Source organism: Aptenodytes forsteri, unplaced genomic scaffold (genome assembly GCF_000699145.1).
Source record: "Aptenodytes forsteri isolate BGI_AS27 unplaced genomic scaffold, ASM69914v1 Scaffold4, whole genome shotgun sequence".
NCBI classification, from domain to species: Eukaryota; Metazoa; Chordata; class Aves; order Sphenisciformes; family Spheniscidae; genus Aptenodytes; species Aptenodytes forsteri.
This window is the reverse complement of record NW_008795442.1, coordinates 2,474,235-2,486,885: the sequence shown is the minus strand read 5'-3', so window position 1 is coordinate 2,486,885 and position 12,651 is coordinate 2,474,235. Positions and strand designations below refer to the sequence as shown.

General features: G+C 46.9%; 1 protein-coding gene across 1 annotated transcript in view; it reads right to left on the bottom strand.

Annotated features, from left to right (window-relative positions):
• Positions 1-9,790: 9,790 nt before the first annotated feature.
• The window catches only part of SRGAP1 (SLIT-ROBO Rho GTPase activating protein 1), an 84,393-nt gene continuing 81,532 nt past the window's right edge, over positions 9,791-12,651 (bottom strand). Inside the window, exons 20-23 of the mRNA XM_019472539.1 lie at positions 12,467-12,601; positions 11,995-12,340; positions 11,946-11,948; positions 9,791-10,187 (exon numbers count right to left, since the gene is read on the bottom strand). Coding sequence (XP_019328084.1) covers positions 9,810-10,187; positions 11,946-11,948; positions 11,995-12,340; positions 12,467-12,601 — 862 coding nt within the window. The 3' untranslated portion in view covers positions 9,791-9,809. The remainder of the gene's footprint in view (positions 10,188-11,945; positions 11,949-11,994; positions 12,341-12,466; positions 12,602-12,651) is intronic.

Here is a 12,651-nt window from a genome sequence, read left to right as displayed (position 1 = left end):
GATACAGGCCTTTCCCCCCCCCCCCCCCATCTTTTAGGTGTTGAAACGTCAGAGAAAACAGGGCTTGAAGTGTCCCACAACTTCCCCCGGCCTGTGCTGCTTCCTTCCCCCTGTCCTGGCAGGGACGAGACCCTGCCGCGAAATACCTCCTGGCACGTTGGGTGCACAGGAGTAACTCGGACCTGGTTCATCGCCTCTTTGTTGATTTTTTTGCTAAAAAAAAAAAATGGAAAACTCTTTCTGAATGAGTGTATAGCCGCAGAAAACCCTGACTGCTTTCATCAAAGATTTTGTTTCACTTTTCATAGAAAACAGAATAACCTCCCTGTAAGGAAATGTTGAGTTATCAGCAGTAAACCAGAAATGCGGTCAGGAAACTTTATTTTTGTTGTTGGGGCTCCTGTGGCATCAGACACCACAGCAGAAACAGCGAGTGGGAGTCTGGGGCTTGCGCGAGAGTTGCCTGGCGGAAATGTTTGCTGCCGCAGAAAGCTGAATGGGGCATTGCCCATTATCACAGCCTTTGGGCGGTTTTGCCTTTCGTTTTACCCCCCCAGGTGACGGGCGGTGTGGGACATGGAGGAGGGCGAGGGTGGGAGCGGGCAGGAGGGAGGGCAGGGACGGGCATCCAGCCGGGACCCTGCCCAGGCGCCATTCAACATGCAATGGCTTTCCCATACTGCTGTCCCAGATGCCTGTGTCTCACGGACAGTGAACAATTTTGGGTGCAAGATTACTGTTCTGGGCTACCACGTTAGAAAAGAGCTTCTCCCCACCCTTCCCCAGCCCCTCTCTTTCCTTTGATTTTCCCTGAGAGGAGACATGGAGATTAAAGAGGAAAAATCCCAAACCTTGGTCAAATAAACTAGCAGGTACAAAGGGATGGCTTTCACAGTCTTTGGCTTCACCAGCTGAAAGAAATGTATCTTGTTTCCAGTGCACCTTGCATGCAGATACATTCTGGTTTTTTAAATTTTCATTGACATTTATACCCGCTGAAGTGCTGTATTTTTGTTTGTGCAGATAAGAAGATATTATCCTGTGAGGTACAGCGCTTATTGGTCTCTCCCTTCTCTAACATTTTGTCTGGGGAGAAGCAGAGCTGCTAAAAATAATAGTAGGGCAGGCAGCCGCAGACAGGTACCCGTTTTATTGAATGCTGTAGGAGCGACGTGGAGGAGAAGAGTCCTGGCCGGCTAATGGATAACGTGTCAGCTTCCCTTCTCGACTGTGGCATATTTTTGCCACTCTAAGACAGTAATTGGGCTCACTGTCCTCATTTACAAACCCTCTTCTGACTGGTTTAAGAGCATCTCATACTCGGGTCCTTCCTCCGGCTAACCTCTGCCTCCAGTGGAGTGGGATGCCTGTCCCCGTGAACATGGGGGCTGGGAAGGGGCTGCCCCGCACCTCCTTTCTGGGGCTTACGGCTGCGCAGCCAGCAGACGTAACGAATAACATTTCTGAGAGGTCAGGACCGAATTACAAATGCCCGGGGAGAGCAGAGCACCGATCTCACTTCAGCGCTATGTTGACAGAAGTTACGAACAAACCAGATTATCCCTGACCGTTACTCAGGGTAGTGCAAGCAACACTGAAAAATATTCCTGCACGTGAGCGTAGCGGCAAAGTGATTTATATTTCCTTTCGCAAAATTGCAGCACCTCGTTCTGGGAGGATTTCTGCCACATACAAATGTGGTTTTCCTGCCTGATGTGTTTGTATTTGATACTGGGATCCTTCCGTTAACCAGCTGAGACGTGACTGCTCCCAGTGCTTTGAAGAAGCAGGTGCCCTGCGTGCAGGGGGGAAACCGGAGCCACCGCAGGCGCCCGTGTTGGCTTTAGCAAAGAGGGCAAAGAGCCTCAGGGACGATGTCTGATGCTCAGTAGCTTTGCAGGGACGGCACAGGTTGCACATTTGCCTCCAGTCCTCCTCCAGGTGAGCAAGGTGTGGATCAACTCCTACAGCATTTGAATGCTGCTCTACTTTGGACCACGCTACGTAGGATCAGACTATATTATGGGGGAGGTATAGATTTGATCGCTCTCATGCATGTTCTCATTCAGGTTAACAGAGGGGGAAAATGTCCTACTGACGTCCCTGTGACCAGAGCTGTCGGCGGGGTGAGTGCCAGAGGTCGCGGTGCAGGGACCGGGGTGGTGCTGCCACCTGACACAGGTGCCCTCAAACAGGGCTCCTCGCTCAGCTGATGTCTGGGGCGGCCGGCAGCTGCCGGGAAATTTGTAAGGCCTGAGACAGCACTCTCTTTTTTTTTCCCCACCAAAAAAAGGAAATATTGGGAAAAAGTGAAATTATCTGCAGGAACTGCCTTCTCATCAATTTTATTTAACTAAGAATGAAAACCACATTAAACATAACTGAATTATTCTATGACTAGCATTGCTAATAGATCTCTGGAAAAATTGAGTTTACTTTAGAGTAATAATAAATGTACCTGATATTGGAGATCAACTGTAGTGCACACAAAAATTGCATTTAAATACTTGAGCCTGCTGGTACACCTCTAAAATAGGAAAAAGTAAAAACAGCGAAACAGCAAACACCAAAACTGTTGACTTGTAAACAGCAAAACAAGTTATTTCTATAGAGGTCAAACCAGAGACCCAATATTACAATGCAGGTACAGAAGAAACTTAGGTTTCTATAGAAAAGCTTGTAAATCAGCTGCTGCTTCACTGAATGTACACATTTTCATCTGCACACCTCATGGATGTACAGAGATACGAATGGCATTTAGGCCTACAGTACCTAAGAAATTATATTATTCCTAAACTTCTGGTATTTGACAAAGTTCATTTTTAATACTAGGAGCATTTCGAAGGACTGAGGTGTAATGACAGCATCAAGACAAACATTTTTTCTGGGTCTGGCTGGAGAAAGCTGGGCAGGACCCGCAGCGCTGCCAGCCTGGGGGTGCAGGAGAGGGGTGGTCCTGTGGGTGTGTGAAAATGGGGGCACGCTTTGTCCCCCACGCTGCTGCCCGCAGCCATGCTCCCCTCTCCCCTGCCATCGGGGCCGTGTGGGGAGGGAGGACTTTTCCCCCCAACAGACCTCACTACTGTATTTTCTTATCCAGAAATAAAACACGCAGCAGGCATTTTGCAATGTACCCGGCTCTATGCTTTCGAGAAATGATATGTGCATATATATATATATATATTTTTTTTTTAATTTGTAATTTTGGAAGGAGAATGGAGGAGAGTTCAGAATTAACTACGTGATTTGGCAGCCCCAGATTAGCCACGTTTCAATCCCTGATTGTAACTTTGTACGAGAACCGATTTTGTTCAGAATAACTTTGACTTAGCCATAAAATAAGCCTTGTGATGTGTATGACAAATTAAAAAAACGGTCTTGACACTAGGTCTGAAATTAAGTTTTGACATATTCTTGGAGTAGCGTTCAGGAAAAAAAACCTTAAAGAGCTGAGAAAACCGTCCAAGTGAAATTCAGCTTAAGCCTGTGAGTATTGGTGGACAACCCTGTCGTATTCACCTTGGTGCTGGTTACCAGGGGTGCTGGTGTACTACTGCAATGGCTGCCGCTGAAAACATTGCAGGCAGGAAAAAAAACCCAATTAAAATATGTGTTGCACTGAGTCATTTTACAGTACTCAGCAGTTCTCGGTCAAAGTTGTGAAGGATTTTAGGTATATTTTCCACACTTAAATTCACTATTCATGACTCCGGTAACAACCTCCATGTTAATGCTATTTCATTGCAATCAAAAAGTCACTGCCATAAAACCCGACCATTTCAATGACTGTCGTCTTCCCCTCCAGAGCAGTGCTGGGCTCAGTGATTTGTCCCTCCTGGAGGGTAATTCATTCAAATAAATGTAAATCACTGTTTTATGTTGTTTGATCGGTGTTTATAGATGTCGGTGTACGCTACTGAAAATGCACATGGCAGATACTAAGGGAGGAATCAATGTGCTCCACGGAAATAAGAACAGGCAGGGTTTGGTTTTGGTTTATCCATGCTGCTGTACTGAGTGCAGCCACTATTGATTGCAATCCCGCAAGTGTCTGACCTCCTTTGTACAGCACAACTTGTCTATCTTCATATTTTACAGCTGAATTTGTTTTGCCTTGTAGTTTGCACTCTTATTCCATTACTACGCTACTTGGAAAAAAAAAAAAATCAATGCAGTTTGTTAATTAAAAAAAGGAAAACCCACAACCTCCAACCCCGGACCAAAAAGCCGCTCCGGGGTGTCTGCGGTGACCAGCGTGGCCTGACCCTGCTGGGAGATGGCGGCGGCACAACTGGGGATGCAGCGTCCTTGTGCTGCCGTGGGGCACAGGCTCAGCTGACCGCAGAGTTAGGCATAAAAACTGTATTCCTGCATTTTTTTATTTGCGGGTATGTATTGAGAAAGGTGGGAGAAAACCTGCTGACTTGTCCAATTCAGCCAGACCCAGTTTACGTTATTTAACGCTGTTTAATCCCTCGGTCAGCATCGAATTCTGCATGTCGCCTTCCAGCGCGTGGGCCGGCTGGCTCTCGCCGTATTTGTCACGTGAGTAAGAAGGTAAGGAAACATATTGCTCTTTTCTCCCTGAAGTCTGGCTTAGCACCACCGCACAAGTTTTGTTCCCCGGTCTGGCTGGGACGTGCATCGGATGGCCTGGTCCGTGACCTGCCTTTTTCTTTTTCCCTCTCTCCACCGTTTTTGGCCTTGTTGATCAGTAGGACGGCTGGATGAGCGCAACAGAAACACTGTGTTAGGGTTACAGTCCTGCTGGGGCCAGGGGGGGAGAGGGGTGGTGGGAGGGAGGTGGGGTATCCAGCGGGGCTGTGTCCCGGGAGGGGGCAGGGGGGACGGCATGAGCCAGGCTGAGGCCGACGCTGCTGCGGTCCGGGCGGGCTGCGGCACTGCGGCGGAGAGAGTGTGCGGTGGAGAGAGTGAGCGGCCCAGGTCTTAGGTGTCGTCGCGGTCCTCCCTGGCAGGTAAACTTGCTCACGCCAGGTCTGCCGGAGCTGTAGTGCCGGCAGAGAGTGGTGCTGTCAGCTGCATGATCTGCCAACGCCCTTGCAGAAAACAGAGCAAGGGAGTAGCTGCAGTTACAGTGGCGTGTCTAAACTAGCGGTTGTTTGGTTTGTTTTTTTAACAGTAATTGAGCTGTGTTAGCTAACTGGATTTTAAGGTGCTAAATTGTTGATCTATTTGGCCTTTCATATGTTATAGAGTTTGTGGTTCCCCCCTCCCTGCTCCCCAAGACCCAAGTTCATGGAAAAAGCAATATTCCTACCTACAAGAACGGTACTTTCATCCTGTACCATCATTTATTAATACTGAGGCCGGTTTCAGTTGTTCCCCATGTATCAGTACCATCCAGACTAATGTCAAGGCTCATCCCACGGGGTAGCAGTGATTGAACAGAGCGACTGTGGATCCTTCCGGGCAGGGTAAGTCTCCGTGAGCTGCAGAGTAAGTAACAAACCGTGCATCTCTACCAAGGAGAACTTAAAACCTGGGCTGAGCCTCCGCCGTTTCCTTACGCTGGCTGAGGAGGCGTTTGTGCAGGCCAGGGCAGTGCCGTGTCCTGGAGCTGCACGTGGCTTGAAACAGCGATTTTCAGTGGTGACCCAAGAGCTAAACACCCCGCTGCCACTGCTGCTCATTGTCTGTTCCGTTAATACACTTCTCCCAGCAAAACAACTCATCGCTCCCTTTGCTTTTCTGAGTGCCAGTAAAGTCAGCGGTTCCCTAGTCACCTGCCAAAACCTTTGGCTGTCTCTGTGAGAGCCGGGCTTTTTTCCAGTACAAAACCTGGAAGCAAGCTAAGTCGTCAGCACAGCGCAACACCGAAACTTCATATTACACAACAGGAGGAGACCCCTCTTCTTGTGTTTTCTTAGTTATTTTAAAATAGATTGAAAGCTGCCACAGAAGCCTCTCTCCCCACCAGCTTGCAGGCTGCCTGTGGAAATTGGGTTACATGTCCTCTGGGCTGTGCAGGACCTTGAATGGGGAATCACCCTTGCTGTCCCCTCCTGAATTTCTTAGTCGGCTTTTGTGCAGTAGGGGACAAGAAGAAATAGCCAAAGTAGGTCATTGGACACTGCGATACAAAGGCTGTCACCATGGGCTGATCGATGAGCCCACTAACAGTTGCGTTACGGCGGCTTTCCCAGCATGAAGAACGAAAGCCCTGCTCTGGGCTGGGGTGACCAGCGTGCCCGTCCCCCATACTGCCCCGCACCGCCTGACATCCGTCCCCTTCTTCCCCTCTGGGCAGATGGTGGTCCTCAACCATAGCCAGAGATGACTTTAAAACCGGCCCCTTCAGCTGCGGCTCCTGCCCCTAATTTTCTTTTAAGCAAGGATTGGAAATGCGTTTCCAAGTAGCTCTTCTCCCCCTAAACCTGTGTAAGTTGGGCAGCACGGCGGGCCCGTCCAGGCAGCCGCAGTCCAAGCCCAGGAACTGTCCTCGACAGCATCTGATCCATGGCTGGACGTCTCTTGTGCAGCCATCAGCCTGATGCTCACAGCCCCCCTGGTTCCTGGAGCCAGCTGTGGAGGCGTGTGTATTGCCACCGTTACTTGGACATAAGGTCACTGAAGAAAATCTTTACCTGTGGCGCTCCCCCCCTGACGCCAGCACGATGGCATCCCTTTTTCTGCTGTAAGAAGTGCCCCAGGTAGACTTCTTTTATTCTTTTCACTCTGGGACTGTGTTTTTAAAATGTGGAAGCTGGAGTGTTTTTTTCACCCCGTTTTTCCTGCGCAAAGTGGGAGGGTGGTGGGGGGGTGCTGGCCGAGTTGGGTGGTGGGGGGTTCCCGCAGCCAGCGGGAGCGGGGTGGATTGGTGGCTCTTTGTGGGGGGTCTTCAGGGACGGAGGGACTTGGGTGAGCTTATGAGGATGGTGCTCTTTAAGTTAGGTAGGATCCTGTCTGGGAACAAGCACTTCTTCAGGCCAAGACAGTGATGGAACCTGATGCAGGGTGCGGTGTGGGTGGCTGGGGGATGCTTTCCCCCTTTATGTGGAAGGTATAGGTAGATTGGCAACCCACGTTAGAAGATACGGCAGTTTACCCAGCAAAACTACACGCACAGACAGAACTATCTTCTTTATTATAAAGATACACTATGAGGAACAAACCTGAATGTATACTGAAGCTTGTAATGGTACATGCCAAAAATGTACAGTACTATACATAAAAGTGCATTGTCACAACAGATTAACAGTACATTTCTCTTCCAGAACCGTGAAATTTCCATGTTTTTATTTGTTCTTCGAGAGTGGAAGGAATGCAATGGGAATGCAGCCATACACGAACAGGGAAGGATGCAATGGAAATGCAACAGTACAAGAGCAAGGCTAAAGCTCCTCTAAAATTTAAAGGCACTTTCACATGTACATACTACAGATGTACATTGACACAATTAGGTAACAGTCAACAAGCAGGAAGCTACCAGTACTGCAATTTATCAAACTTGACAGTAAAGGACAATACTGATTGGATTAGGTGTGCAGGAGTTACCCTTTAGTACGTCTGTAGTTGTAGCAGTCTTTCCTGTTACATATCCACTTACTATACTTTTAAGTATCTATAATAACCATCAAACTACACATTTAACTGTGTGAATGCACTAAGTGGATGCATTCACTAAATGCACTGTTTCTAATATTTTCTTTTGCTAAACAATTTCTAATATAAGCATTATGGAGTCCAGTACAGTTATTTAAACATACAAAATTCCCTATGCAATTTAAAGATACAGGTATCCATCTCAATTACGCCAGGTGGGTTAATTTAAAAATGCTAGACTAAAACTGCATGTAAATGAAAGCTGAAATTCCAGTTTCTTCCACTGATTCTAGTAAATTGGGGAACGACTTGAAAATATCTCTGGTCCCGACCAAGTGAACAGACCCTATAGACCAGCGCTGGGCTGCAGCTGGGGCTGAGGCTCTTGCCCTGGCGTTAGGACTAGGCAGTAGAGTCGAGAGGGCTGGAGGTTCACTGACCGACGCTGCACAGCCCGCTGTGGTGGATTAAGACTTTGCCTCTAACCTAGATGCACATGAAGGCTGCGGCTGGATTGAGATGGGTTTGCAAATACCGGGAGCAGTTTGGCTCTCAGAGGCGGTTCACGGGGTACTTCGCACCTGGGGCTCTGCATTACCTATCTACAGGGTGTAAACCAGAGCAGGAATAAGTTGCTCCTAAATAACAACAGGAAATTACTCCTGTCACCTCAGTAATTATGTCTACCCAATTTTGTCACTACTCTTCCCCTCCCAAACTCAGTTGTTTACGTATAGCGAGTGGTACAACTTCAAGCTTTCCAACGGTGAGATCTTAAATAATACGTGGAAAGGCAGATCTGACTTAAAGCCAGTTGTACTCCTGTAGGTGGACCACAACGGATTTTTTTCCCCCGTCTTCTTCACTGAAACTTATTTTATGGATTGGATGTTGGAAAATATAGTCACAGAAATAATATTATGGCTTACTGTTGCAATGTGCAAAACAGCTGTACATTTAGTTCACGCCTAACAAAGTTGAACAACAGAGCGCTAAGCAAAGTTGACAGTCATCACTCACACAGACATAAGAAGGGTACTGATTTCTGTCATTTAAAAAAAAGGGGGAAGGGGGGGGAAGTGGTTATGGAGAACTTTCACCAGCTTGAATCTAGGCGGTAGGAACTCAGCTGTCTGTCCTGCGACTGACCCCCGCATTGCTGGCAGGAGGTAGTCCCTCTTCAGAGAGTCCCTGTCTTGCTGCCATCAGCATAACCGAGGACGTGCGCAGAGTGTCTGCGCTGTGCAAGGCAGCCAGCGGAGCTAGGTCAGTGCGAAACTCCGACCGTTACAACTCAAATCATGTCTTTAACTGGACACCGAGCAATAAAGTCAATGGATACTTTGCTGAATTAGTGTAGTTGATCCTTTTAATCGCCTGTCAGCCTGCCTAACGGACCAACAGATTCACATACTCCCCCGAGCCTGGCTTGCTCAACTATGAACTTTAAACGAATTTAGCTTTTGTGGAAAATGTGGTATCAGGGAACGAAGGTCTAGCTTCATGGGAAAAGGTACACTATTACAGAGGACAGCAAAAGGAGTTTCTAAATACTATCCTGGAGATGTGCTTTAGCTGTGATCTGGAATGCTGCTTTTTGTCGGTGAGAGCAATGTGATCTCCAGATCCATCCAGTGCTTGTCTCTTGTGAGACTGCCAACAAGAAAGCTAAAACTCGGTGCCAATTGTGAGAGTTGTGAGGGTTTGGTGGATTTTTTTGGTGTGTCTTAAGTAAGAAATGTGGCCTGAGATGACTTAGACATTCCACACAGACACTTAATCCTCACATGCTAGTGTTCAGCTCTTACTAACCTGCTTGAGATTTGGTTTAGTGACCCAGAAATGAGAGGTCCCACCTCCCCTGACCCCCCCGCCCCTTAGTTTTGTGCAGGATCTGTTATTATATCACTATGGTAAGACTGTGAAGTATGGTACAACATGGCAAGCTGTTTGTGATCCGTGTTGTTTTTATTACAAATGGTGCAGCATCAAGTTTTCAAGTAAGTCTATGTTTGTTTTTTAAAACGATGCACAATTGTCCAGTTTTTCTTTTAATTGAAACCATACAAAATACAAATGCCCATGTTAATGTAGCTAGTTTCAGACAATACATTCAAAAACACTGAAAAACAAAGCCTCTCCAGTTACAAACATGAACAAACGATGTTACGGAGCCCTGACTTCTATTGTTAATCCATCCCTTTCCCTAGCATACCCCAGCCGGGCACCGTGGGTGGCTGAGCTGTCTACATTGTGCAAGATTTGTCAGCTGGACCCTGGGAAGGAGGGGAAGGCCCTATGCTAGGATTTGTTTTTGGAAGAACAATAGGTTTTGGCCTAAGAGCAGGAGGTTTCAGCTGCACTCCCATTCTAGGGGCCACCATGGGCTTGAAAGTACTCATGGTGTCACTGGAAGAACTAGTGCTACGGCGGATCTGAGGCTCGGAGCTCCTTAAAACGACGCTGTGGAGAGGGCTGAGCGACTCTGTGGAGGTGGCAGGGGTAGGCGTGTTTTTCATTTGTTCCAAGGTGTCCAACACGACATCGGGGGCGTGCTTCGCCGAGCTCTGCCGCTCCAGCTCACGGAGCTCGTTCAGCGCCGTGTTCATCGTCTCCTCGATGTCCTGGGTCAGAGCACAGAGAGAGCGGCACGTCATTCGAATTGCCACTGAATGCAAAGCACGGGAGGAGCAGGGAGAGGGGGTGAAAAATGCATGAGTTAATTTGCCAACCATCCTCTCTTTAACGAGTATTATAGTGCTAAAGCCAATTTCCACCAGATTTATTTGAAAGACACTACGATTGACAAGGTGGCAGCTTTGGCTGGATATTGCAAATATTTAACTTGTTCACATGAGAGAGTCAAAATTCATCTAAAAAATGAAAAAAAAATCAATCAAATTAAAACCTGCAAGCCATTTTATTAAGTGATTATCAGGACAATGGATATTTGCTTAGCAGCATTTTTAACTGTGAAGATTTCTGTCATCTCTTGGGTACTGACAGCTGTAAAGTTTTTAGTCCATTTGCTACCTCTTAGCTGACTGCTCCCCTCATCTAGTGCCCCAGCTGTTCAGGATCTGTATTCCCTCACGGGGATTATAAACCAGGTTTTGTAAGGAAATAAAGCTTGTTTGTCTATCAGCTTTTCTCTCCTCCTGTTTCTCTGAGTTAAATTTTAAGCAGAAAAAACTGCAAGACACTGTTCAGTGAGCTTACCTAGGAAATTATTTTTTTCATTGGGATTTCTGGCACAAATGCTAAAAGCATGCAGAGACGCTAGTTTACTATTTTTCAGTGGTATTGAGATACAACTGAGGTTAAGTATCCGGTGTTCCCTGCTTGCTCACAGTAACTTTCATGCAGTTTAATCAACGTTTGGGTTCTCTCACTGCCAAATGATCGCTAGTCTATGCATCAAAAAAATAGCTTAAACCAAACAGCACTGTGTGTGGTTCCAGGAAAGTAAATAAATAACTTACAGTAATATAAAACAGTAACAACATTTACACTTTCTAACTCTCTAATACACGGTTCAGCTTTCTGACCCAAGCATGACAGTCCCTTCTATCCCTCGTTGGAAGCAGAGTTTGAAAGCAAGCATCACCAGTACATTAAATTTTAAACCATGAGTGCCAGCTTTATTGTAAAATACTTTTGCAATCACATTGTACCCTCAGGGTGCCCCTAGTAATCATGTTATACTACCTAGACAAAACACGAGTTCTGAAGACAGCGGTATCTATTTGCTCAAGAGCTGTTACCAGCTCCGTACAGCAGACCAATTTGATGATCGGGGTGCTCCCTATTCCACCCTTCTCACCTCTTCACTGCCAGGAATGAGGCCGGTGAGTGTTCACACAGGGGTAAGACAGCCCATGATTTATGCAGGTGCAATGTCTTGCACATCATGTTCTTAGGCACAGCTACAAGCATCAAATCAACATACGGTATGAACTATATGAAAACTATGTAAAATGCACAAGACCCTGGAATGTAAATCTGTGCTTTGAATGGCACTGGCCGCTACTAGCCAGTCAGAGCACTTTTCTGCAAAGCATAATACCGAGAGATAATTGAACACTAATTACATGCAAGTTAGAATAGGCCAGCCTTCATCAGAGCACACCGATTTACATAGCTGCTGTAATCATATACTCTCCTAGTGTCCTGGGTGGCAGAGGCAATTTCATTATGGTATAACAGGAAATAATTTCTTTTTATTGCTACTGCAATGTCTATTCCCCCTTGTGCTTCTTCTATCCAGGATCCCTTAATGCATCTTCTTTCACACGCACTCCGTTTAAAAAGCTAAGCAGGATATTCTCCTGCACGCACATTCCTTCAGTGTACGTGCTCTGCGCTGTGCTATTCACTGAGACTTGCTCCTCAGAAAATCAGAGAGTGATGTAAAATAAAAAAGACACAAACCTGAGCTATTGACTCTGGGTCCAGTGGTTTATGGTCATTGAAACCTGTGTACTGACCAGATGATGTAGATCTTCTAATTGGAGGGCTATCGATCTTCTTTAGAGAATCGTGCCTACTGATGTTAGTGAGACTGCCATGTCCAGGTCTACGCCTCCTTTCAGGGCTGTCGGCATTGAGGTTGCGATTTTGAAGGAGGGCTCTGGGACTGCAGTGAGTTGCCAGGTTAGGGGAACCTAGCTCCACGGACGAGTTGGAGAGAGGGTGAGGTGGGTGTACTGGGCAGTGACCGTCACTACTCCTGCCGGGGCGTCTTAGAGGAGGTGGAGGTTCTGATCTCTTTCTTTGCCTGCACCAATGAAGAAGCAGTTATAGGACAAGTTGTAGCAACCCACCATAAGCACATGGAGAAGTAATTGCTGTGTTACTTGAGCTGTGAGCGGTACTACTGAAAACATGTTATGCTCAAACTTACCTTCCTAAATACACATCAGAGTGACGGTCAGTGGGAGAGTTTATGTCCTTTGATGATGACTTGTCCTCAGTTATAGGTCCGCTGCTGGCCTCACTGTCTGCTTTTTGGCTCAGTGTATCTGAGAAAGTATCATCCCTGAACAGAACACACACGGTGAGATGAGAAGTCAGTGAGTTAGGTGTGAC